At 45.0% G+C, this 26,739-nt stretch overlaps 1 protein-coding gene across 5 annotated transcripts in view; it reads left to right on the top strand.

Moving 5' to 3' along the window:
* The window catches only part of PLEKHM3 (pleckstrin homology domain containing M3), a 243,684-nt gene that overhangs the window by 136,309 nt on the left and 80,636 nt on the right, over positions 1-26,739 (top strand). For 3 of the 5 annotated variants that reach the window (XM_080667586.1, XM_080667585.1, XM_080667584.1), the window contains exon 7: positions 1,801-1,958. In XM_080667586.1, coding sequence (XP_080523712.1) covers positions 1,801-1,958 — 158 coding nt within the window. Of the gene's footprint in view, positions 1-1,800; positions 1,959-19,296; positions 19,931-26,739 lie in introns of those variants that run through there. The other 2 variants (XM_080667583.1, XM_080667582.1) reach the window with 1 other exon arrangement.

The raw sequence follows: 26,739 nt of genomic DNA, 5'->3' as shown, positions 1-26,739 counted from the left end.
AACTGTATACAAAGTGAAAGACTTGCTTTTCCCACCTCTTCCCTTCCCTAAAGTTAACTACTGTTATTTTGAAAACAGCATGAGATTATATTGTGACCTTTAAAACCACTTCAGCCCTAGACGTTTTGGTTCAGTGGATAGAACATAGGCCTGCGGACTGAAGTGTCCCGGTTCGATTTCAGTCAAGGGCACATGCCCAGGTTGTGGGCTCAATCCCCAGTAGGGGGTGTGCAGGAGGCAGCAGATCAATGATTCTCTCTCATCATTGATGCTTCTATCTTTCCCTCTCCCTTCCTCTCTGAAATCAATAAAAAAATATATATTTTTTAAAACCACTTACGTTTTTATCTCCAGTATTATGCATAGCTTCATTTTTAGCAAAATGCATTGTTACATTCCTTACAGCCTTTTATTTCTGTAATGTTAGTTACTACTAATCTATTCACCTTGACATTGTAATTTCCTTTTAGGTATGATTTGCATGGCCCTTGGATGTTATTTTTATGTAAAATTGTCACTTAAACTATAAATTCATTTGAAAGCATACAGCTATTTCCAAATATTGTTAACTATTTTCAAATTAAATTTTATCTTTTCTTCTTATTAAAATCAGCATGTATATACATTTGCACTAATAGAGAGAAATAAAGGCAGGTTTTATCTTGTTGGTACAAAAACTGCTGGACACTTTGAAGCCCATCATTTTAGTGAAGTGAGGAGGGATCAGATTAACCATTGTTCCAAAAGCCAGATTGTTTGCAGGTGTGGTACCTGTGGGAGGCAGGCAGATGCAAGACACGAGGGCCTGGTGGGGACAGCTGTCGACAGGAGGCCCGTGCCCGGGGGAGCAAGCTGCCTGTCGCAGGCGGGATCGGCAGCATGCTAGAGTTCAGGCCTAGCTCTGCTAGATCTAATGATTTTTCAAAAGAAACCCCAATATTCATTTTTATGTGAAAGACCCCAATTATTTTTATTTATTTTTAAATAGATTTTTATTTATTTCAGAGAGAAAGGGAGAGGGAGAGAGAGATAGAAACATCAATGATGAAAGAGAATTATTGATCGGCTGCCTCCTGCACATCCCACGCTAGGGATCAAGCCCACAACCAGAGCATGTGCCCAGACCAGGAATCCAACCGTGACCTCCTAGTTCATAGGTCGACGCTCAACCACTGAGCCACGCCAGCCAGGCTCCCAATTATTAAAATGGCTCATTCTTTAAAACACTAAGAGATTTTTTTAAAAACTCTTCAGGCTGAATATGACCCTCTGCCTGCCAAATTTGCAACCTCTTTATGTTAATATACTTGTCAGCGAAAGAAACCATTTTTCCACATTTGTTCTGTGTTCTTTGGGGAAATAGTGAAAAAACTATCCTATTCATCAGAGAAAGGGGATTGTTGAATAGACAACATAAAGTATGAAGGTCTACATTCATACTTACCCTGGATGTTTTCAGTCTATTTCGGGAACCCCCCCGCATTCCTCTTACACCACACCATAACTGTGAGTGGGTCCATGCAAGTGGGGCTCCCCGTTTGTTGGTCTTCAATCCCCTACACCCCACTACAAAGAAAGAAGAATACAAAAGAAGTTTCAACATCTTCATTTTCCAACCTCCAGTGGTTTAAACCAAAGGGTTCTTTTGGAGCGAAAATACTATGTCTTTTCTTTCTCAGAGTTGCTGAGAAATTATAATTAGAGGTTTTCCTGTTGTGTAAAGGAAAGGAATTCCAGTTCTCCTCATCTGCAAGATTTCTGTGCTCAATGACTTTCCCTGTTCCATTTCTCTTTCTGCAGGTAATAGAGGGAAAGCTGGCTCCATTCCTGGGCAAGGTCATTAAATTTGCCAGCGCTCACGTGTACAGCTGCAGTCTTTGCAGCCAGAAGGGGTTCATCTGTGAAATCTGCAACAATGGAGAGATCCTCTACCCTTTTGAGGATATTTCAACAAGCAGGTACAGAATCTCGTCTTATAAACGTACACCTGAATGTGTCACATGCAGTCTTATTTGGCCAGATCAGACCAACTTTTAGGCAAGTACTGTATCTCTTGTCTTATCCTGGATCAGATTTCCCTTATTCTTAGAGAACATTTTTTACCCTTTGGTTTCCTATATTTATTTGTAAGTCACCTCACTACCTTTATCCAGAATGAGATAACAGAATTGCAAAGAAACGTTGCCTGGCTCTGCCTTATTAGGTAACAAAGTGTTCAGATTCAATTTTAGAACAAAGACTGCGGAGAAAGAATCCTCACAACCATTTCAGGGCCAAGTGATAGATGATGGGGAATAGTCTCGGAGGAAGGCCAAAACTGGATGGATTACTAGGAATAAAGCTAGAGGACACTGGTGAACAGCTGTCTGGCTCACCACATGCTTTTATTCACAGATGCACTGCAGTATAGTGATGAAAGTTTTAGGACCAAAAGAGAGAAAAGTGGGAGTTTATGTGGGATTATTTTTCTAACCAAAGTAATATTTAGGCATCATCACATCTATTGATTGACAGATGATTTTTCCCTCCCACTAACTTGAGAGCAGGGCTTTTACCATTGCTTTCCTTGAATAACAAAATGATACATATCACTTTTCCTTTCATCTGAGAAGTATGATAGAAATATACATTTTTGTGTGTGTACACTGGCTTTTTTGGGCATGAATGTCATGGTCCATTTCCCACCCTGCAGGCCTCACTTACACTGTGGTTCAGAACAGAAGGTGAGGATGGAGCCAGGGAGAGTTGAAGCATGTAGGGCAGAGTTAAGATATTACGAGTTGACTCAGCCCTTCTGGCTTCTTCTTAAACCCAATGACTCTTTGTAAACATCCAGGAACTTGGGTTGTTCCCACACATAGAAAGACAGACATATAAACACAGAGATGAAAAATACACTCTCCAGCCTCCAGTTTCCTGAGTGGCTAGGTACTTAGCTCATAACCTGGAGATTATATGCTAATTAAAAAGGTGCACCACACAAAAGCTTAAACAGAAATGTTCATAACAGCAGAATTCATAATAGCCAAAAAGTAGAAACAACATAAATGTCCATCAGCTGATGAGGGGATAAACAAAATGTGGTATGTCCATGTAATAAATATTATTCAGCCTAAAAAGGAATGAGGTACTAATACATGCTGCTATATGGATGAATCCTGAAAATATTATGCTAAGTGAAAGACCATATATTGTATGTTCTAATTATATGAAATGTCCCAAATAAGCAAATCCACAGAGACAAAATAGGTTAGTGGTTGCCTAGGGTTTGGGGGAAGGAGAATAGGGACTACTAATGGATTTGGATATTTTGGGGAGATGGTAAAAAATATTTTGCAATTAGATTATGGTTATAGTTACATGGTCTTGTAAATAAACTGATAATCAGTGAATTGTATACTTTTTTTTGGCCCAAATCAGGAATTAAAAAGGGTACAGCAATTAAAAAAAATTATAAGAAAGTACCATATCAACGCCTGCATATCAATAAGCTGTAGAACTTAGATGAAATGGATAAATTTCTAAAAAGACAAATTACCAAAAGTGACTCAAGAAGAAATAGAAATATGAATAGACATATAGCAAGTAAAGAAATTGAATTAGTAAATTTTAAATCTTCCCATAAAAAAGGCAAATGGTTTTACCAGTGAATTTTGTTGAATATTTAAAGAAAAAATACCAATCTTTCATAGAAGGATAAAGAGGAGCATTATGTAATGATAAAGGGGTCAGTTACCCAAAAAGACATAACACATGAAGCCAAAACTGAAAAAACTGCAAGGAGACACATATGAATCATATATATATATACATCCCCATTATTTTACATATCCCCATTATTTTATATATCCCCATTATTTTATATATCCCCATTATTTTTTCTTTTTTATTGATTTTATTGGGGTGACATTGGCTAATCTACAGTAATAAAAGCATAATATGCTAAACCGGACAGCCAAACAACCTTCCGGACATCCTTCCAGACGACCTTCCGGACGAAGCCAGGGATGCGAGGGCCGAGGCAAACTGCTGCAGCTGTGAGGGCCGAGCCCTTTGCACAAATTTTGTGCATTGGGCCTCTAGTAAAATTATATAGTTTTCAGGTGTACAATTCTACAATACATCTTTGTATATATTATGTTGTGTATTCACCACCCCAAGTCAAGTCTCCTTCCATCATCATTTATCTCCCCTACAAATAAGTGGAAGCATATACCGTGTTCCTGGACAAGAAGAATTAACATCATTAAAATGTCCATACTATCCAAAGCAATCTATAGATTCAATGCAATTATATCTTCACTATTATAGTTAGAGACTTCAATACCCCTCTATCAGTACTGGCAGAACCAGCAGACAGAAAATCAGTAAGCATATAGCTAAACTGCAAAGCATTATCAATTAACAGGATCCAATTGACATCTTTGTCAATTCATGTGGTTCATCAACAACAACAGAACGCACATTCTTCTCAAGCTCACATTTACCAAGAGAGATCACATTCTGGGCTTAAAACACATCTGAACAAGCTTAAAAGCATCATGCAAAGTATGCTCTCAGACCACAATGAAATTAAACTGGTAATCAATAATAAAAAGATGCCTGGAAAACCCCAAAATATTTGGGGAGTAAACAATGTACTTCTAAATAACACAAATTGATAACTTATATCCACAAAAAAACCTGCACATGGATGTTTATAGCAGCTTTAAATAATCATCCTGAACTGGAAACAAAATGTTCTTCAGTGGGTGGATGGGTAAATAAAATGTGGTACAGTTGGTCCTTAAACAGCACAGGGGTTAAGGGCTGCACATAAAAATCTCCCGGGAGACCTGTTGGTTGTTTTTAACCCTGAGAATCTCTACCTTCAAAGGCTCCCCAGGTGGTTCTGCATCACAGGCCGAAGGTAGACCTCCTCTAAAGTAGCTGTGGTCATAGTCAGGGTTGCTGGTTTCTCAAAACCAAAATGACATCAGTGCAAATGTCTGTGGGCGCCTGAGAGCCTTGACCCAGGAAAAAAGAATTCATGCTGTTGAGGACCCTCTATTTCTCCCTTGCTCGAATGCACCTCTCTAAGCTTGCACAACCATCTGATTCGCCTCCCTGGACTTCCAGGATAATGCTTTTCAGGAACCTGTTGAGCTATTTCTTGATGTTCAGTTTCCAGTTAAATACTGGGAGCTGTTTATACAAGTCTATAGGAAAGGATAGAAAGAAACACTAATAAAAGATTTGGTAAAAGAAACTTTAACCAGAAATAGAATTGCAGATGTAAAACATGTTCATAAAGATGTGCTAAGTTAATAAATGTGATAAATAAAAATAAATTTGAGTAAGGGGTAAATTTTTAAATCTATATGCAACTGAAATCTTTATGGATGAAGTTGGATGGTATCTGGGATATGCTTCATAATAGTCTGACAGTGGGAGAGAGGGAACAGATATGGATGAAAGATTGATCATTGTTGAAGCTAGGTGATAGGTATACAGAAAGTGTATTATGCTCTTCTCTCTACTTCTGAGGATGTCTGAAATTTTCCATAATAAAACATGTTTAAACAGCTATGTGTGGAAATCTCAGAAATGGCCCTAGCCAGTTTGGCTCAGTGATAGAGTGTTGGCCTGCAGACTAAAGGGTTCAGGTTCCATTTGGTCAAGGGCACATAACTCGGTTTCAGGCCCCCCACTCCGTCCCCTCGTACGGGCCCTGGTCGGGGCAAGTGCAGAAGGAAACCAATCGATGTGTTTTGCTCACATTGATATTTCTCTCTGTCTCTCCCTCTCTCTTCCCCTCTCTCTAAAAACCAATTGAAAAATATCCTCGGGTGAGGATTTAAAACAAAATCGCAGAAATGGAGTATGTAGTGAATTTCTTACCACACATATCCTTGCCCAGCTTGATCAATTCAGCCCCTTCGTGTCCTCAGAATTATACTCAACATCCTTTGAGATTCAGATATCATTGAATAGCATAATTCAGTTTTTAAAAATTCTACAAGCATTAGAACTATTAGATTCTTTCAGGACACGGTTTATTGAGTGGGCTGTGTTTGTGCTAGGCTCGTGAACATGGCGTGCTCCTTGCTCATGAATAGTTGGCAGTCTCCGGTCAGAGAGACGCTCGCCAAGCCATGAGGAGGTTGTATGGGAGTGTGGGAGAAGCCACAGCCAGGGTGTGAACCCGAAGCTCCCACAGGTGGTGTGTCATCAACAGGAATGATGTACACTGCAGATGAAAAAGAAGTTCCACAGTTTCTAAGAGCATTAGAGGGCTCTCTCTCTCTGACTCTCAAGCACTGATTTAGGTATTTAGAATTCCACTATTCTTGGTTTTAACATGCTTATTTAATTAAGACCATCTATCAAACATTGGTCAACTCTTCAGACTTTTTTCCTTGTTAAATTAATTGTTATACAGGAGGAAACGTCATAAATGTGTAATTTAAAATTAGAGCCTTAGTAATTTTCAGAACACCATCTCCAGCAAACGAAGAGACTGTTCTGGGATTGTAGGGGGCATGGCACCAGTACTTACTGATACTAATGCTAGCAATTTACATCTCTCACTTAATTTTATGCCAGCGGTCTGAGGGAAGTTTGACCTTCATTTTAATAACAAGGAAACGCAGGTTCAGAGAAGGCGATTGCCTTGGCCCAAGAGATAAGGCCAAAACTGGAACCCAAACATATAGAACTTTAAAACCCAGGCTTTTTTTTCATTATACATCACTGTTTCTTCTGGACCTGTAGTCTTCAAACCATTTGTGCAAGCATACCCCCTAAAGAAATTGGGGGATGGGGGTGGGAGTGGGGGGAATGGGACCGTGTGCCTCTCATCAAAGAAGCTTCCCCAAAACTGTTACTTTGAGTTTTCTTTTATTTGGCACCATGTAAGTTTTTACACTTCGAGCCCTGAGCCCGTCAGGTTGGGTGGGGAAGGAGATCCCAGCAAGCCTCCCTGGCGGCTGGCGAGGGTGGGCCTGGGAGCCGGGAGCTGCCTTAGTCGGGGCTACCACCTCCCCTCCGCTGAGAAGGTAACATTGACAGTTTCCCTGGGATGTTCGTTCTTCTCAAGTGTAAGTTAAATACATACCTCTCAAATTAAGTAGGAAAACTCTAAAAGCCAAATCTCAAGATTTTAAATGCAATAGGAAGATCCGGAGCGGCAGACTGAGTTAAGACTCATCCAGCATTTACCCTCCTAGAGGACGAAGGCCAAAGTCCAGCGTTAGGAGAGAGAAGCATTCTGCGAACACAGGGAGAAAGTTCCACGTCCTAACAAAACAGAAATGACAACATGGGCCCTCCCTGGTTGAGAATAAGAAACAGACCTCTCACTTTCCATAATTCTGAACCAGAAGGTTAGACTGATACTGCTCTAAGACGTAAGGGAGAACGATGAAAAGCAAGAAAGTCACATAAATCCACAAAATGACCCAGAACATAGACTTTTTTAAATCCTTAAATTGCCTCCCATCCAGCAGCTTCGTTTCTGACACCTCTACAGATCACCAGTCTTCTCTCATTATTGAGAACATAATGCTGCTTCACACGTCCCTGGGAAGATGCCATTCCTGAATCTTGAAACGTGTCCAGATCCCAAGTACATAAAGACTTCCTCTTAAAAACACCCAGAGCACATTTTAACATGGGACTAACAGAATGTGCCAGCTCCCGTGGATCGGTGCCACCCTTTCTGTCTGACGCATTCGCATTGTTGACTTTTTCATGTGACATACAAATCATCCCTCCAGGTTTCCCAATAGGGAAAACACCCAGGCTCTCTGAGCCCTGTGACGTTGTCGGCTGTATTTCAATGTGGTCGTACTTAACACGGAATTCGGTGTGTTACATATATGGTAGGCATCCTATTAAAATTCACTGTTTGGTTCAGCTCTCCCAAATACATTGTGAGCACTCATTAAGAACGTTGACAAAACTTTTTAAATAAACCGATTAGTTAGCATTTAAAATGCTTGCACTAAATGTAGTAAATCAGAGAAAGACAAATACTGTATGATCTCACTTATATGTGAAATCTAAAACAACAACACGCACACACAGCAAAGAAACAAAACCCCAGATAGAAAGAAAAGATTGGTGGTTGCCAGAGGCAGGGGGTGGGCGAAACAGGTGTAAATGGTCAAAAGGTACAAACTTCCAGCTGTAAGATAAGTTCTGGGATGTAATGTACAGCACAGAGACTAAAGATAACAATATTCTACCAGATCTGAAAGTTTCTAAGAGAGTAGATTTTGAAAGGACTCATCATAAGAAAAAGAAATATGTAACTATTGTGTGGTGATAGATGTAAACTAAACTTACTGTGGTGATCATTTCACAATATACACACATATCAAATCATTATGCTGTTTATCTGAAACTAGTACAATGTTATATGTCAATTTTATCTCAGTACAACTGGGCGGGGGGGGGGAAATACTTACAAAGATAGAGGAGCATAGTAAAAGTCCGAAGCAACACTACAGCTTTACCCAGAAGGCTGGAGCCACTAATCTACCGTTAAAGTATTTCTCGGGCACCAGCCTCAGCCGCCCAGGTCAGCAACACTCACTTGCCCGAGGGAAGGCATCCACGGAGGCTTCTCCCAGTGTTGGGGGCATCTGCAGCTCAGCGGCCACTCTTCTGAAAGGGTTATGTGGGTTTTAAAAATTTATCTCTATTGCTGAAAGTAATACAGATGTACCCTTTTCCCCCATTGACCCCTTCTAGCCCATTCCCTGCTCCCGTCCCAGGCCTTCACCACACCATTGTCTGTGCCCATGGGTTATGCATGTAAGTTCTTAAAGCACTGGGGTTTAGAGAAGCAGATTGAGCATCACCGGCCAGTTTTTCTTTGTGCACAGTAGTTGGCCACGCCCTCCCTGCCTCGGAGAAATAGCGATTGCTCACAGGACCTTGAACTTATCGGCACCAGACTCTTCCCAGTCAAGTTCACATACTCTGACACCACATCAAACCTGCACACATTTCAAGAACATTCCCTACACTGCTCTGGTGAGCAGGAACACTGGCCTCATGGAAAAGTCCATAGCAAGTGAGTTTCCAACAGGGCTTATCCTCTGTGTTATCTTTAAAAACCTACGTTGTCAAGTTAGCTGACAGAGAAAGAAGGCCTCCAAAGAACTGGCCAACTCCGGAAACGTCCACCTTGCACCGGAGAACGTGGGGATTCCTCCCAACACACCTGACCTTATGAATCGGTCTTTGTCGTTGAGCGTTTCACTGCAGCCCCTACCACCTGCCCCTGCGGACCTGGGCTTGTTGGGACACCGACTTTGTTCTCCGCCTTGGCACTCTCTGCCCTCCTCTAAGCTTCATGTACACACGAAGCTTCCGAGAGCTAATTGTAGTCAAACCTTGTAAAGGTTTGTTTCAAAAGAGGAAGAAACTGCTTTATTGTAAAGTATAGAATTACTTCTTCCCATAGCAGATGCTGAGACGCACAGTTTTCTCAGCTCAACCCGAACAGTCCGTTCAGAGCTGTGTTTTCTGTGGCCCTCATTCCCTTTAATTTTGTGGAGGTGGCTTTGCCTAAAGTTGTCGCTTATTTATGTGCCTAGAAAATCATCAAACCCCAGATTTGCCAGCAACCTTACAAAGGCTCTTCCATTTCTCTGGGGAGCCAGTTATAGTTTCTCATTTTTTGAACAAGAGCTTCATGTTTAGGCAGGAATTTTTTCGGTGGGGGCGGGGGCAGTAAAACAAAACTCCAGAGGAGGAGAGAGAGCATTGCCCAGAAGCCGGTCTGTCCTTGTGGCTTCCTATTTGCTCAGCCTCCGTTTCTGTGTGAGTCCTTGTGCAAACAGACTGAATACCTGGATTATGCCCTCATCTGGACTAGAGTACACATACATTACATACCCTTTTCTCACTAATCAGCCTGACACATTCCTTTGTTGGGAAAGGTTCCAAAACAAACACTGTCAGGGCATCTAATTAGCAGGTTTGTGGGCAGAGCTTGGCAGTCCTGTCACATCCTGTTCAACAATAGAGAACAACAGCCTTGGCTCGGCCGGGCTTCCCTTAAGCATATACACTTTTTTAATGATATTTCCTTTCTGTGGCTTTTCTTGGGAGGCAGCCACTCAGTGAGCGCTGTGATGAGGTGTGGGATCCGAGACGCAGCAGGAGGGAGTGGGGCCGTGGCGGAGGAAGCAGGAGTCCCCATCCCCTTGCTCTTTCCTCTCTGGTACTGAAGGGGAGCACAGTGAGGAGTTTCTCCAGGGCCCTCTCACACAAGCGGTGGAGACAGGACTCCTGCCTGCGTTCTAGAATCAGAAAGGCACAGAGACGGAGGGGAGTGTGGAGAGCAGCTAGGCATTGGGAGAGGAGAGAAACTGAGGCCGAGAGCTCCCAGAGGTTGTGAGTGGCAGAGCAGGCCGGTGACTGACCAGGATGGAATTCGACTGTGTATTCGTGTTGGTGAAGGTTTTCTTGGATAAAAACTCCAGCACAATGCTGGTTTTTTTGGCTTTTAAACTTTGGTCACAGAGTAACTTGGTAAATAACATTTCGCCTTGGCCTGGTGGCTCCTATATTCACGCGTCAAAATGTCTCGGAATGTCTCACACAGACAAGACTTTTGTGAAGCCCTCGGGACTGAGCTGACCTTTTATGCCATTAAGCCCCTTGATAAATACGGTGCGTTTATAAACACGGTCTTAGCTGGCGAGGCCACCATTGTTTTTTGAAACCATTTGGTCACTTGAATAGGTGGCTGTCATCTCCACCTAGACACATTTCTTACCAGGCATCTAATTACATGTCTGGTTAATATTGTGTTCATCATCTTACCTCTAAACATTTTAGACAACCTAATTTTTTGTTGGAGGGGGAAATGTTCACCATTGTTTAACTCATATTTCAGCTTTCTAACTATAAAATTAACTGATGTTCATTATAAAAATTTTGAAAAGTACACAAGAGTATAAAAGTTTCTCCAATATATGTATGCATATATATACATATATATGTGTATATATATATATATATATGTATGTATGTATTTTGTTTAGTGAACTTGAAATCATATTGAATACATAATTGTATATCCAGCTTTTTTGTCACATCACATCAGATCCAGGAGAATACTCACATTTCATTTATAAACTTTTATTTTACTGGGAAAAATACATTTAATTGGCTCTAAAATCATTAAGGTCCTTTTAATAAATAGAGGCAGGCTGGTCCACAGGAAGCTTGTTGGCCTAGGAATGAAGAAGTCTGCATGTCACTCCTGACGCTGCCACTAACTTGCTATGTGACCTCTGATGAGCCACCCCCACAGGGTCTATACCCCAGGATTATGGCACTGGTTTAAGCTCCAATTGACAAAAGGAGTAAGAGCTTTACTTCAGTTTTATTGCTTAGCATTTTGTATTAGTCTTTTTGATAGTTTATCATAGTGTTTTCAGTAAAGTTGACTGGTTTTGCCAGAATTCACCCAAGGGGAGTAAGATCGAAATTGAAATTGTGGTTCAGTCCATTTGGAAATAATATAAGCCTCCTGAGGAAACTGACTTTGTCTGTTTTGCTCACTGCCCCATCTCTTCATCTAGAATACCACATAGTAAATGCTCAATAAAGAGCCCATGAATAAATGAAGAATTTGCTTTGTTTTAGTTCTTCAAATCTGTACTTAACCTGTTTTCTTTTATTTTAAATAGCCTTTAAACTAACTCCAGGGAAACTGTCTACTTCAGTGTAGACATTACCAAGGTAATGTGACTTTATTGAATGAGTGATAATACAGCATGTTAGGGACAGATGTGTTTTACTGGCCCAGTGGAAACTTTAATGTAAAAAATATGAGCTTTGCTAAGCTACTCAGATAATTTCATTTTCAGAACATCTCTTAGGTCATTTTTTAGTGTGTGCTTTTTCCTGCCCTATGGGACTGTAAATAAGTAACCTGAAATACACAATAGGCAAGAGACGGAGTATTTACCTTTGCATACAAAAAATGTTGACTTTTCAGACTGAGCAGTATGTTCTGAAATGAACTGTTTTATGCTTTAGAACTACAAAAGGTACAATCGTATCTTGGTTTTGTCGGTATATGTTTATGATATTTTGAGACTTTTTTCATCCAACTAATTATGGGAGTATAGGTAGTAATATCTTCTTAAAGTTGTTTTTTAAAAATCCTTTTTGGTATTACTGCAATATCTAGTGTACGTTATCAGAATTCTATTAAACCCCTTTAGCATTCTGAATATTAAGACACTCAGTGTTGCACCAGGAAGCATCTGCATGTGCTGCCTGTAGCTACCATTAATAAACATCTGTTCAGTTCGGGATGCCTTCGAAACACTTAACATGGAGATAAAGGCCCAGCCCATAGATGTTCACACTCTGTACAAAAGTTGGCATTTGGACTGAATTTTTATCAGAGCACAGACCCTTTGTAGAGTCAGAGGGAACTTAGCAATCATTCTCTCATCCCCTGTAACACCCTCCCTTCCCCTAACCCCATTTCCAACCCTCAACCCCCATCAAGGTCAGCATCCCCACCCAAAACCATAGCCATCGCTAGAGGAAGATTCAGGCTGCTGAATCCAGTGTAATACTCTTTCTGTCTCACTCTTTTTGTCAGAACACTAGCCTGAAATTTGAGGGATCCCCAAACTATCTTAGGGCAAAAGACTTCACTGCCTACCCTTCACTAGTCTCGAGCGCTGCTGGTGATGGTTTCCAAAGACTGCAGTGGAAACACTGGGAACCACTAATTTGAACTGATTGAACTCTAACTGAAAGATCTGATTTGGCCTTGACGGTTAGGACTTTGAAGGATCTTATAGCCTTTCTCTAAGAGAGATGTTAATACTTTTTTGCTAGAAAGAGAATCCTTGGTGAAGGGAAAGAAAATTTAAATTAAAAGACATAGCTGGAAGCAGTGTGCATCAATGATTTGGAAGAAAAAATCCAGAATTGAGAATGAAAAGAGAAGCAAGAAATCCTTGGCGGTAGGGAAGACTGGGGCAGAGGAGAAGGACAAGGTGGAGTGATGGGGAGTGATGTGAATGTCAAAGCAGCAAGCAAGAGAGATGGCTTTTCCCTTCCTCTGACTGCCCTGAGAGCACACGTAAGGTCTACTGTTTAAAAGAGAGAGACCTTAATACTTAGAAAGTACCTACAGGTGGTACTTAACCCTCCTTCCCCACGCCTCGCTCCACCTGAAGGTTTCTTAACTCAGCCTTTCTCACTGAAAGATCTAGCAGGGGTCCTCAAACTTTTTAAACAGGGGGCCAGTTCACTGTCCCTCAGACCGTTGAGGGCCGGACTATAGTTTAAAAAAAACAAATTCCTATGCGCACTGCGGGCCCGGGACGAGTCGGCTGCTGAGCAGGACAGGCAGCGGCACCCGGCGGGCCGGATAAATGTCCTCGGCGGGCCGCAGTTTGAGGACCCCTGATAGAGTTTGCCCAGAGACAGTGAAAGAGAAAAGGCTTCGTTATTGGTCAGCACAGCACACGGCTCACCAGACCTAAGCCGCAGGCTCCCATTGGATTCCCTCCGTGAGCGACTGTGCCGTCGCCTCTGACTTTCCTTTGCTGAGATACCAGCATCCAGCCTTCCCCCTATTCCTGTCTTATGAATAAATATAGTGTTGAACGAAATAAAATGTTCAGTGACTTCGAGGTGTCCTACCTGTTTATTGCTTTAAATAGGATAACTATTTTTATTCCTGTGATTATCAGTTCCATCCAACTTTACTAACATGCAGAGTGGAAACCCAAGTTCCACTGAGTGTTCTCCCTCAGTGAAAGCGGCTGCTAAAGCAAGCACGGTTGCTCACGTCCCCCCCCCCCCCCCCCTCATTCTAATGTTAGCATAGATCTGCTTTTACGCGTTACTGCAGCATTTGTCCAAGATAATACATGCTTGGTTCATGCACAGCAGGATAATGTTAGTGAGTAAACATTTATACATCATTACACAATTGAACCATGTTTCTTAATTTATAAACATGTAAACAATCAGGCTATTAATTTAACTCACCAAATTTGCACAATACCTTTATCACTATATAAAGATGAAAAAAATCTGAGATGTTCAATACATTAAGTATCTAAGCAAGGATTAATCTTTGACCACCTGAGATGTTTATACCAGTGCATCTGCATCTCATTTTAAATAAACCTTATAATAAAACTATATAATATAAATTTTAAATAGTTGATTGATTATATACATTCCAAATTTTTTTCATTTAACATAAATATGGATACCAGTAAACTTTCCTGTTATATTCAATATAGAATTGATTTCTAAAGTTGTTTACATAAGAGGAGACTGTTTTTACCAGATTAAAAAACCTATAATAATAAAAGCATAATATGCTAATTAGACCAGACATCCTTGGACGAAGCCAGGGCTGCGAGGGAAGCCCGGGTCCCGGGTGCCTGCCGGGGGAAGGAAGGCCTACTCTTGCATGAATTTCGTGCATCGGGCCTCTAGTATATTATAAAATACACAGCATAATGTAGGCATTGGAACACACAGATCAATGGGACATGATTTCAGAAGTACAGAAATAGACCCAAGAAAAACGGAAATTCAGTATATGAGAAAGGTGTCACAACAAATTAGTGAAACAAAATATGCATCATTCCACAAAAGGAGCTGAGGGCTAAATAGGCTTTTGTAGGAAGAAAAGTGCTGGATTTTACCATTCTCCTTTCATCAAAATATATCTAGTTGATCAAATATTTTCATGAAAAACATTTAAACCCATAAAGTACTAAAATAAAAGATGAATGAATATTTATATGATCTTAAATGGGGAAGGTCTTTCTAAGCCTAACACAAACCCAGAAGCCATGAAAGTTAAATGCTTTTAAAAATATAAACAATATTAAACTTTAAAAGTTCTACAGATAAAGACAAAGCTAAACAGTAAACTTGGAGGAACATTTTCAACAGATGTGACAAAGTACTAATGTCCTGGATATAAAAAATCTTTAAAAGTCAGTAAGTAAAAGTCGATATAAAACAGGCAAGGGGCATTAACTAATTCTGGAAAAAATATGCAAGTGGCCATAAATACAGAAACTACTACATATTATTTGGAATTAAATAAAATGAGATTTGTCTATTAGCTTTGAGAAAATAATAGATACAAAATGTAAAGCCTTATATAAAAACATTAATAATTTTCTGATTTCATTTTGCAAAATCCATATTTTTGTTTTAAACATTTAGAACAGCTCTATTAGCCTGTGGTCTTTGGAAATGATTGGCCTAGAACAGTGGTTTTCAAACTTTCACGTTCATAAAATTCCCTGGAGGGCTTGTTAAAACACAGACTGCTGGGCCCCACCCTTGAGTTTATGATTCAGTAAGTCTGGATTGGGACCCGATATTTTGCATTTCTCACAAATTCCCTGGTGATGCTGGTTTGGCTGGTCCAGGGACCACACTTTGAGAGTCACTGGCTTAGTATTAGAAAATTATGTAAGGCCATCTCATTAAGGGAACTGTATTGGTGAGAAGACAAACAGGATTAGTCCGAAGTTATGACAGAACACTTCGAGTTGTTCCTTTGAAAGCATTTCTCCTTCTAAATTTACATCACTACCTCATTCCTAATCAACCAATCATGCTGCTCATAAAATTAGAGCTTTTTACATTTTTCTAATGTACTCATGCTTGAAAATGTTGGGGGTTTTTTGCTCCAGTAAGTGTCTTAGTACTTTGAGGAATTGAAATATAATATGTTAATAGAAGTAAATCCTATTCAGAGTCTTAGATACCTATCATCCCTACAAATTATTATTTCTTTTAAAGAGGCTTACTTCAAAACTTGACAGTTAAATTTTTCATTTTTACATACAAAAAGTAGACTGGTGGATCAATGGAATTCATATATAAGCCAAGATTATTCAAGATTATTGTTTTTTAATCTGCATTAGCCTGGTAATACTCTCACATTCACGCCCTTTGTCTTAGATGTAGCAGGGCATTTCTGAACATCTCTTGGGCCCTTAGGTGTTGAACTACCTTAGAAATCCCTGCAGAAAGCCATTGCTCTTAGTTATGGTTCTCTATGGCTACAATTATAGTTTATTCTAGTTTTTGACAGAAATTGTACAACATTTTAAAATCCTCCTGCAGTTCCTTTACTTTTCTTATATTAAATAAGATTTTCTTAAAGTAGTCCCCCCAAAAGATGGACTTTTAATTGTTGAGAATTATATTAACTGCCAGGTGAACCATAAAACAAAACAAGACTTAGAAGTGTCAGAAATAATAGTTTTTCCCTATCCCCCCAAAATTATTTCATTCAGGTCCAGGCTATTATGGTTTTGTACAGCCACACAGACTTGCTGAGTAGCTATAACCGTCTAAAAATCACCAAGAAGCATTTATTAAGCGTTTGCACTAAAGGTAACAGGGAGTTAGTGTCCCCAGTAGGGTAGCAAAATTAACAAATGAATTAATTAACCCTTGTTTACATTCTATTTCAAAGCCAAGATTTTAAGTAGAGCTTTTGTCAAAGGTATTAGCTGAGCTTAGTTTACAAACTAAAAGTGCAAGACCTGTGAAAGCCAAATGCTTTGTGGGTACAATCAGGGGGAAAGCCTTCCTTAATTAACTCTGGGGATTAGGAGGTAAATAAAAAGATCATTGCAGGACATCCCAATTGTTCTTCTCAGATTTGAGTCCTAGCAGGTCTTTAGGGATGTTTTGAATAACTTAAAGGAGCATGTGGCCAGTAACAGGGAAAAGGGCCAGGTTTCAAGTCAGAAGACTGGAATCTAGTCCACAGCTGATCACTTACTAGTTCTGGAGCCAGAGAAGCCACCAGTTGTTTTATACTTTCACTGCATTTTATCTGTTTTCTGACGGACTTATTAAAAATAGGAAAACAAATAGTACCTAGCTCAGAGAGCTAATGTAAGGATAATTTATGTAAAAACAGGGGCAGAGGGCCATACAGATGCTGCCTAATTTAGATGTCTAATCTTGATCATGCTGTATTTGAGTTTACCATACAGAACTATTGCAATCGCTTTATGAGCTAGCACAGAAACGCCTTAATCGGCCAGACATTTGGCCAAAGGAGCTGGATCTTTTCCAGTCTCTTATAATTCTAGTCAAACCAGATGGATACCTGCTTAGCCCCCATATCCCTGTCCTGAGCCAAAAAAAGAAAACAAATTATAAGAAACACTCCTAAATGTGACAGGCCCAAGTGTATCTATTTCCCACTCTACAAGGAGCCACGACAGTTCTGGAATCCAGCGTTTCCAGACAGCTCTCTTCCCCACCTCGCTGCTGCTGTGGCGGAGTGAGGGGCCTCTGGTCATCCTGGCGCAGGCTTGGCTGCAGGTGGTGCTCCAGGGGGAGGCGTGAAACCTGGGCCCTCCTCACCATCAGCACCAACCAAATCAGTTTCTTTTTAAAAAATATGTATATTTTTATTGATTTCAGAGAGGACGGGAGACAGACAGAAACACCAATGATGAGAGAGAATCATTGATTGGCTGCCTCCTGCACACCCCACACTGGGGATCGAGCCTGCAACCAAGCATGTGCCCTGACCAGGAATCAAACCATGACCTTCTGGTTCATAGGTCAACGTTCAACCACTGAGCCACGCCAACCGGGTCATAATCAGTTTCTTATTGAAATTGTGTGTTAATCTGTCTATCTTAACCCAGCTATTCCCTCCCCCTCCCCAATAAAGTGAATCTGTTACATTATATCATTTGTTTAATCATATCGAATTCATTTTATCTTAGGATATTTAGTAACATGTCTGTGTATTCTTCCAAACAGCAGACATGTATGTAAAGTACGTCCATATATACCACATACGCACCTACACAGGCACACAGCGTAGGTACTATTGGCTGATTTCCTATTCCAGCAAATTATAAGTTGTTTGCTGATGTCATTTACTTACCTAATAACAGAAGAAAACACCAACGCAAAACATTAAAATAACCAGGCCCCAATAACTACCTTCCTTAGCTAAGATATTGAAATCACCATCCTGGTTTCTTGGAAAAACCAATAATGGCTAGTGGTCCTCTGGGGCGCCTTCCATAGCGCTATCTACCAAACCACACTCGCATGCCTAATAACGTGGGCCTACTTCTGCGCCCGCCCTGCTCGCCGTGGGCTCTGCGGGGGAAGCAGCCACGGCGCTACCCCGCGCTGCAGGCCTGTCCTTTCGCTTGTCAGAGATCCAGCCAAACTCAAGCCTGAATCTGAATCCTAGCTTAATATCTGAGGTCACTGCCGGAGCCAAAAATAAAAATGCAGCAGGAGTAGGACCCAGCATCGACAGAGCAGAGCGGATGGTGACCTCAGCCTGGGGCAGGGGCCCGTAGCAGTTTCCTGTGACCCCTGAGCAGCTAGAATCTGGAAGGGCGCAGACAGCACCTCGTGCCTGGCTCTAATTGCTCTCACATCATCAGCATTCCAGAACAGGAAACTGTCTGCAGCCGGGAATTCTTGCTTCTGTGCCATAATATTTGAGAAGGGACCCTTTCCCCTGCACATATCTGCTTCTGCTAGTTTGCAGCAGGTTGGTCTCCTGGGTTTTGATGGCTGTGAGAAGAACATCGTGTCTGTCCCGTCTCTTGGCAATTCGCTTATTAGATTTCCGGGTTATGAACTTCTCTCTCACTGGCCGCCGGTCAGTCAGGAAGCTCATTTTTAGGTGAACGACTGTTCATAACATGTATAGTCTCGTGCCAAGGTGCCTTTACTAAGACACAGAGTGAGATTCGTGTTGCCCCGGGATTGTAGACATGTTCTCTTGACCCCGGTCCAAGAAAGGGGACCAGCTTGCCAGGAAGCCAGGGATAATGGATGTCATTGTCCCACAGAGCTTCCACCAAGGCCAAACTCAACTTGCTCCTTTCTTGTCCCACTTCCTATGGTGTATCCAGTGCTGACATGCACCTGGTTCATTCCAATGCGGCTGTCCTAACGTTTAAAACACAAAACTACTTCCACAGGCGGCGGTAAGTGATTGCTGCCTCCAGCCAGCTCCCCGCCTCACCATCAAATGAAAGCCCCACTTCTCCCCGCCCCCGCCCCCCTTGGAGAGAGCTGGTGTGATGAGGGTGGGAGAGGCTTAGGTTTCTCTCTAAGCTGATATTTCATTGTAATCTCATGGGATAGGGGCAGCATCAGCTCCTTTGGGCTAACTTCCTGATACAGCTGCATGTACTGATTAATTTAAACTATTTCATAGCTTTTGCTTAATCAGTGCAAATAAATGCAACTTAAAGTAGTGCTTTTCACATGCAGGCTCGTCGCCTCCAGCGGGGGCTCTCCCGGAGCGGCCAGCAGGACTACATGCCCTCTGTCACCCGCCAGCGGTGGGGCCAGGACATTTGGAAAGAGGAGAACAAAACCCAGAGTAGCCCTTTTCCCTCCTGCAAAAATCTACAAGTTGAAGGCAGCTTGGCTACTCTCTCATCCAACCTTCCCCTTTGTTTTTGTGGAGAGCAAGGTGCAGAGATAAAGGCAGTTACCCAAGACTGCAGTGATACTAGGCCAGTGGTCGGCAAACTGCGGCTTGCGAGCCTCATGCAGCTCGCGAGCCGCAGTTTGCCACTCTGTTGACTAATGAGTTTGCCGACCACTGGGATAGGGGCTTAATCACAAGGAACAACAACAGCCTGTAATTATTGGAATGGAGAGTCTAGGTCAGTGGTCGGCAAACCCATTAGTCAACAGAGCGGCAAACTGCAGCTCGCGAGCCGCAGTTTGCCGACCACTGCTGGGCCAACCTGGGCCAAGAACTCTGGGCCCCTCCGTGCAGCCGAGCTCTCCCGCTGCAGTAAATGGCCTTGCTGATAGTCACTGGCCTCCCCTTCTCTACAGTGGCTGCTGAAGCCTAGTTGCTTCGGGTGCATAAAAGCAATTTATTATATGAAGCAAATACAGAGCTTTTTGGTTTTGATTCACTAGGTGCCCAGACAAGCCTGAAGAAGCAAAGGGTGCCACAGAGAAACCGCCCAAGGATCTGGGCGACCCGGGGCCAGCCACCAGAGGGCTTTGGGGAGGACTAAAAATCAGAGTGAGCTGAGAGAAAGTGAGGTTCCTGAGCAACACAGAGAAAATGATTTTCAGCGACCACAGGGCGGTTACTGCTAGTGAGTTTCAGCTATTTTAATTAGTTAATGTAGTAAAAATATATACTGTGCCCAGCTAGTGTAGCTCAGTGCTTGGGCATTGACCCATGAACCAGGAGGTCATGATTTGATTCCCAGTCAGGGCACATCTCCAGGTTGCTGGCTCCATTCCCAGTAGGGGGCATGCAGGAGGCAGGGCAGCCCATCAACGAATCTCTCTCATCATTGATGTTTCTCTCTCTCTCTCCCTCTCCCTTTCTTTCTGAAATCAATAAACATATTTAAATACACACACACACACACACACACACACACACACACACACAAACACACACTAGAGGCCTGGTGCACGAAATTCGTGCATGGGGGTGGGGAGGGAGTGTCCCTCAGCCCAGCCTGCACCCTCTCCAATCTGGGACCCCTTGAGGGATGTCCGACTGCCCATTTAGGCCCGATCGCAGTGGGACAGTCGGACATCCCTCTCACAATCCAGGACTGCTGGCTCCCAACTGTTCGCCTGCTTGCCTTCCTGATTGCCCCTAACCACTTCTGCCTGCAAGCCTGATCACCCCCTAACCACTCCCCTGCCAGCCTGATTGATGCCTAACTGCTCCCCTGCCAGCCTGTTTGTCCCTAACTGCCTTCCCTGAAGGCCTGGTCACCCCTAACTGCCCTCCCCTGCAGGCCTGGTCCCCCCCAACTGCTCTCCCCTGCAGGCCTGGGGCCCCCAACTGCCCTTCCCTGTAGACCCAGTCACCCCCAACTTCCTTCCTCTGCCGGCAGGGTCACCCCTAACTGCCCTCCCCAGCAGGCTTGATCGCCCCCAACTGCCCTCTCTTGCAGGCCTGGTCCCTCCCAACTGCCCTCCCCTGCTGGCCATCTTGTGGTGGCCATCTTGTGTCCACATGGGGGCAGCCATCTTGTGTGTTGGAGTGATGGTCAATCTGCATATTACTCTTTTATTAGATAGGATAGAGGCCTGGTACATGGGTGGGGGCCAGTTGGTTTGCCCTGAAGGGTGTCCCGGATCAGGGTGGGGGTTCCCTTGGGGTGTGGGGTGGCCTGGGCAAGGGGTCTGTGGTGGTTTGCAGGCCAGCCACACCCCCCGGCGACCCAAGCAGAGGCCCTGGGATCTGGAATTTATTTATCTTCTACAATTGAAACTTTGTAGCCTGGAGCGGAGCCAGGCCTTCTGCTCGCTCTGTGGCGGCAGCCATTTCTGTTGGGATTTATGTATCTTCTATAATTGAAACTTTGTAGCCTTAAGCAGAGGCCAAAGCAGGCCAGGGCTGCAGAAGCTTGGCTTCCTCCATCACTGCGGGCAACCCTAGCCTCCTGCTCTCTCCAGCTCCGTGGCTGCCGCCATTTCTGTTGGGATTTATTTATCTTCTATAATTGAAACTTTGTAGCATTGAGTGGAGGCCTGGGCTGGCAAGGGCAGGCAGAAAGCTTGGCTTCCTCCATTGCCAGGGAAACCCAAGCCTCCCTCCTGCTCTCTGTGGCTGCAGCCATCTTGGTTGGGTTTATTTGCATATTCGCTCTGATTGGCTGGTGGGCGTGGCTGGTGGGTGTAGCAGAGGTGGCCAGCCTGCAAACCACCACAGGCCCCTCGCCCAGGCCGCCCCACGCCCCAAGGGAACCCCCACCCTGATCCAGGACACCCTTCAGGGCAAACCAGCTGGCACCCACCCATGCACCAGGCCTCTATCCTATCTAATAAAAGAGTAATATGCAAATTGACCATCACTCCAACACACAAGATGGCTGCCCCCATGTGGTCAAAGATGGCTGCCCCCATGTGGACACAAGATGGCCACCACAAGATGGCCAGCAGGGGAGGGCAGTTGGGAGGGATCAGGCCAGCAGGGGAGGGCAGTTGTGGGCAATCAGGCTGGCAGGGGAGGGCAGTTGGGAGGGACCAGGCCTGCAGGGAGGGCAGTTGGGGGCGATCAAACCTGCAGGGGAGGGCAGTTAGTGGTGACCAGGCCAGCAGAGGAGGGAATTTGGAGGCAACCAGGCCTGCAGGGAAGGGCAGTTCAGGGGGACCTAGGCCTGCAGGGGAGAGCAGTTGGGGGGGACCAGGCCTGCAGGGAAGGGCAGTTGGGGGGGACCCAGGCCTGCAGGGGAGAGCAGTTGGGGGGACCAGGCCTGTAGAGGAGGGCAGTTAGGGGTGACCAGGCCTGCAGGGGAGGGTAGTTAGGGGCAATCAGGCTGGCAGGGGAGTGGTTAGGGGGTGATCAGGCTGGCAGGCAGAAGCAGTTAGGGGCAATCAGGAAGGCAGGCAGGCAAGCAGTTGGGAGCCAGCAGTCCTGGATTGTGAGAGGGATGTCCTACTGGGATCGGGCCTAAACGGGCAGTTGGACATCCCTCGAGGGGTCCCAGATTGGAGAGGGTGCAGGCTGGGCTGAGGGACAGCCCCCCCACCCCCCCGCATGAATTTCCTTCACCAGGTCTCTAATATATATATTAGAGGCCTGGTGCATGAATTCATGCATGGGTGGGGTCTGGCCAGCCTGGCCAGGGGGAGGGGACATGGGTGGTTGGCTGGCCTGCCTGCTGGTCGAACTCCTGGTTGAGGGGACAATTTGCATATTAGCCTTTTATTATATAGGATTATTATATAGGATATACACTGAGTGGCCAGATTATTATGCATTCAGAGATCATAATAATCTGGCCACTCAGAGTGTGTGTGTGTGTGTGTGTGTGTGTGTGTGTGTGTGTGTGTGTATGGAAGTGATGTGGGCTTTATAGATTAGTGTGAGTATAGCGGGGGAGAAGGGGCTGTTTTAGCCCCTGGTACCTCCTCTGGGATGTCTTCTCCAGATAGATTAGATCAGTGGTTCTCAGCTGGGATGACCTCCACCCCGGGGACGTTTGGCAGCGTCTGGAGATGTTGTTGGTTGTCACAAATGGAGGGAATGGAGGAAGGGTGGTGCTAGCATCCGGTGGGTAGAAGCCGGCGATGCTGTTAAACATCCCACAATGCACAGGACAGCCTCCCCAAACAAAGAACTATCCGGCCCAAAATGTGAGACGTGCTGAGGTGGAGATGCCTGGATGAAGTGAAGCCATGGATGCTTTCAGGAAAAACCCGCTGGAGGGCTGTGCAGCCGGTGTGTCCCTGCAGTGGCATTCTCCGTGGCACCAGAGAGGGAGGCCACAGGTCTTTGTTCTCTGGGCTGTACAGCCATACGCGACAGCAAGGAAACCGCTGATGGCCGGACTGGATGGCTCCGACGCGAAGGGGCTGGCCTTCCTTTGATTTATCCCTCAGGACTCCAAAGGGACGTTTCTCTTTCATTATCTGTGGCAATTTTCTGCACAGATGATTACACTAGTGGATTTGCCTTATATAAAAGGCATGTTCCTGAAAAGTTGCGTTTGTTAAGTCATATTTTAAGTACAGTCAGGACATTCAGTAAATAGTGACTTTTTAAAGTGAAAGGTCCTTTTAAATAAAGTCCTATTCTCAAAGAGGAGCATCCCTATAGATTGCATTTTTAATGCAAATACTTTATTTTTCCTGTGCATTACATTTTTATCTCAGAGCTCCATAAAAATGATATAAGAGAACGATTCTCTTCCTCCTTCCTTTTCCTGCCCCTATTCTTTCCCTTTAAAAGAAAAATCAGGGGAAATTAACAATAGAGTCTCTGAATTTAGGAAGGTCATTGATCAGTCTAGCCATTATACAGTTCAAAAGACGCCTGCTGGGTTACAAATTGTTAGGAAATAGGACTTGGTTCCATTTTGAAATCATTAATTTTTTTATCTCACTTTTTTTTTTTCAGTTACTGACCTTTGGCTAGAAAGAGCAGGTGCACCCGTCCCTCCATCACCCGTGGGTGTTTGCTGCACCACAAACATTTGATAAGACTCAACCTCGACCACGGGGTGGGGTGGGGTGGGGTGGGGGGACTGGTGTCAGCAGAGATAAGGGGTGGCACTGAAGGAACCCAGTGGTTCCCTCCTTATCAATCACTGCCCTGGGGCAACATCCCTCTGTGTATCAATCGCTGACTGACCCGCAGGGCAAGGGGCAGGAAGGAGGAAATTTATTTGATAAAGCTACCATTAGTGTCACTTCACTGACAGGAGTCTGACCCAGTGGGGACAGAGCCACTGCCACTGGGAGGAGCCGGCCAAGACGAGAGAGGCTCCAGGCAGACCTGGGCCGACCTTCCCCCGACTGCAAGGAGGGAGGGGCTGGGGCAGAGATGCTAGCGATGACCCGGATGTCAGCTTCCCGGGTCAGGACAGCGCCCGTGTGGAGAAGACTGGAGTCCCCGTGAGAGCTGGTGTCACGCTCGCCTGCTCCTAGAGCCCTTGCCCTTCCAAGGTCCCTCCTCACATTCACTCATTTCGGTCTCGCAGACCCCGGTGGGGAGGAAGGAGGTCACGGGGAGCAGCCTTTTGCAAATGAGGAAGCCCAGCACCAAGGAAGTGAGTCCCTGGCTCAGGTCACTCACAGGAAGCACTTTCCACATGCCAGGGACTGTGCTAAGTGCTTTCTTCATGACTTCATCTGAGCCTCCCAACACCTGTGAGGTATATGGTCACGGGAACACTGCCTCGCAGATAAGGAAACGGATGAAGCTCAGAGATATAACTTGCTCAAGGCCATGTCTCTGGCTGCCCAGGCTGTCAGACGCAGCCCCACCGTGTTCCTTTCTCTCGGTTCTGGAGGCTGGGGCCCGGGCCTGGGTCCGGTAGAGCCCTCTTCCTGGCTTGTGGAGGCTGCTGGGTTGCAGGCCTTTCCTCCGAGTCCTGTGGTCCCTTCCCGTAGGGCACGAATCCTGTCAGTGCAGGGCCCACCCTTACAATGTGTTTAACCTTAATTACTTCCCAAAGGCCCTATCTCCTTGCAGTGACATCGAGGGTTAGGGCTTCAACGTGGGGACTGAGGGGCTGGGGCGGGGCACAGTTCAGTGCTTTCATGGTGGGATTGGGGTCAGCCATCTCACCCACCGCTTGCTCTCCTGGCCATAAGGCTTGCTGGGCCAGAGAGTGGGGCTGGGCAGAGACCGCGGGTCCCTGGAGCTTCTCTCCATCGTGGACGCTGACCCGCCCCAGTGTCTTTCCTTGCACCTTGCTGCCTTCCCTCCTGGGTACAGGCGTGGCTAGGAAGATCCTCCTTTGACAAAACGTTCTGACTCCTGATTGGGGCCGGGGTAAGTCGGTGCCGGCTAGGGAAGGCGCTTGAAAGCCCATCCTGGTCCTGGCCGTGTGTCCAGTTGGTTGGAGCGTCAACCCCAACCAAGGTCGCAGGTTCCATCACTGACATGTGTGGGAGGCGTCCAACTGATGATCTCTCTCTCTCCCTCTCGTCGGTAATTTTTTTTTTAAGACCATCCGGATCCCAGGAACAAAACTCAGGCTACTGTAGGAAAAGCAAAAGCAGCACAAGGCTGAGCCCTGAGGGCTGGTGCCCTCGTAGCCACAGCGGCTTTGTACCAGGCCCAGGGCTGGCCCCTCCCTGGTGTTACTGGTTGAACATAGTCACGTGGGCCCAATTCCTGGGCTCCAGGGGCAAGGTAATAGTCGCCTGTTGCGCGTGCGTGGACGGATGAGAAGTTAACGCACATGGGCAAGCTACCCACTGAGCCAGCCATCGCTGTGCCCGTCCGTTCCTCATTATTGAAGACTTTGCAGTAAGAACAGCCGCGTAGACACCTGCTCAGGCTTCCCGCGCCGAGCCGAGCCGCAGACAGACATCCACCCGGAATGTCTCCTCACAAATCAGAGGATCTGTGTGCTGCTTGAGACTATGTTCTCGTCCTTGTGCCCTCATGCCTTACTGTTCCCACTTGCTTTATAAAGGTAGACTTAAAGGGGGGAGGAGGGGGGGTTCCCAAATTAAAAAAAGAACAACAGACCACAGATAGCATTCCAAAATGAAAACGTGTCACTTTGAGTCAGGTGGTTTTCCCTGAGCAGGATGCAAGGGTGATTTCCTTCCCAGGTCCTTGTCCAGATGGATTCGAAGAATGAAGCCACGGATAAGAGGTGGTAGATGAAAAGGGTGGAAATTTATTGGAAGCAAATACAGACTCCCACGTAGGGAGGGGGTTCCCAGGGGGTAACCCACTAAACCTGCCTATTTTATCCCTAAAACTCCTTTCAGTTTTACCTCCCGATACCATCAAATAAAGGTGGGGTTCGTGGGGAGCTGCTCAGCTCACGGTGCCGGGAGGGGACTGCGCTTTCATAGCAGTACCTGGGGCTGTCACGGTGCTGGGAGTGTTTTCCCTCGCGGAGGCCCTCCCCTCTCGCTTTCTGTCACTTCGCCCCGAGATTTACTAACACCCTTCCCTCCGAGTGGAGGGGAAACTGACACGGAGCTTCCAGAGCTCTGTGCGTGGTCCCAGGGGCCACAGCGTCAGCTGCCTGCTGGCTCCCTTCCAGGGAAGCCCCAGGCGTCTTCCCAGCTAGTTCTAATCACACACCAACATGTTCAAGTGCAGTTCAATCTGGAACATTGGGGAAACGGAAGCGCTCGTTTCCATGAGTCATTCCTCCTCCCAGCGGCAGGGCTCTCTGGAATCGCATCTTGTGTCCCGAGCGGCACGCAGGCCCCGGGATCTCCGGCATGTGTGTCTCGCTCATCGTG

Source organism: Plecotus auritus, assembly GCF_963455305.1.
Source record: "Plecotus auritus genome assembly, chromosome: 5".
Taxonomy (NCBI): Eukaryota; Metazoa; Chordata; class Mammalia; order Chiroptera; family Vespertilionidae; genus Plecotus; species Plecotus auritus.
The sequence above is the reverse complement of the archived record's forward strand: the minus strand, read 5'-3'. Positions and strand labels throughout refer to the sequence as shown.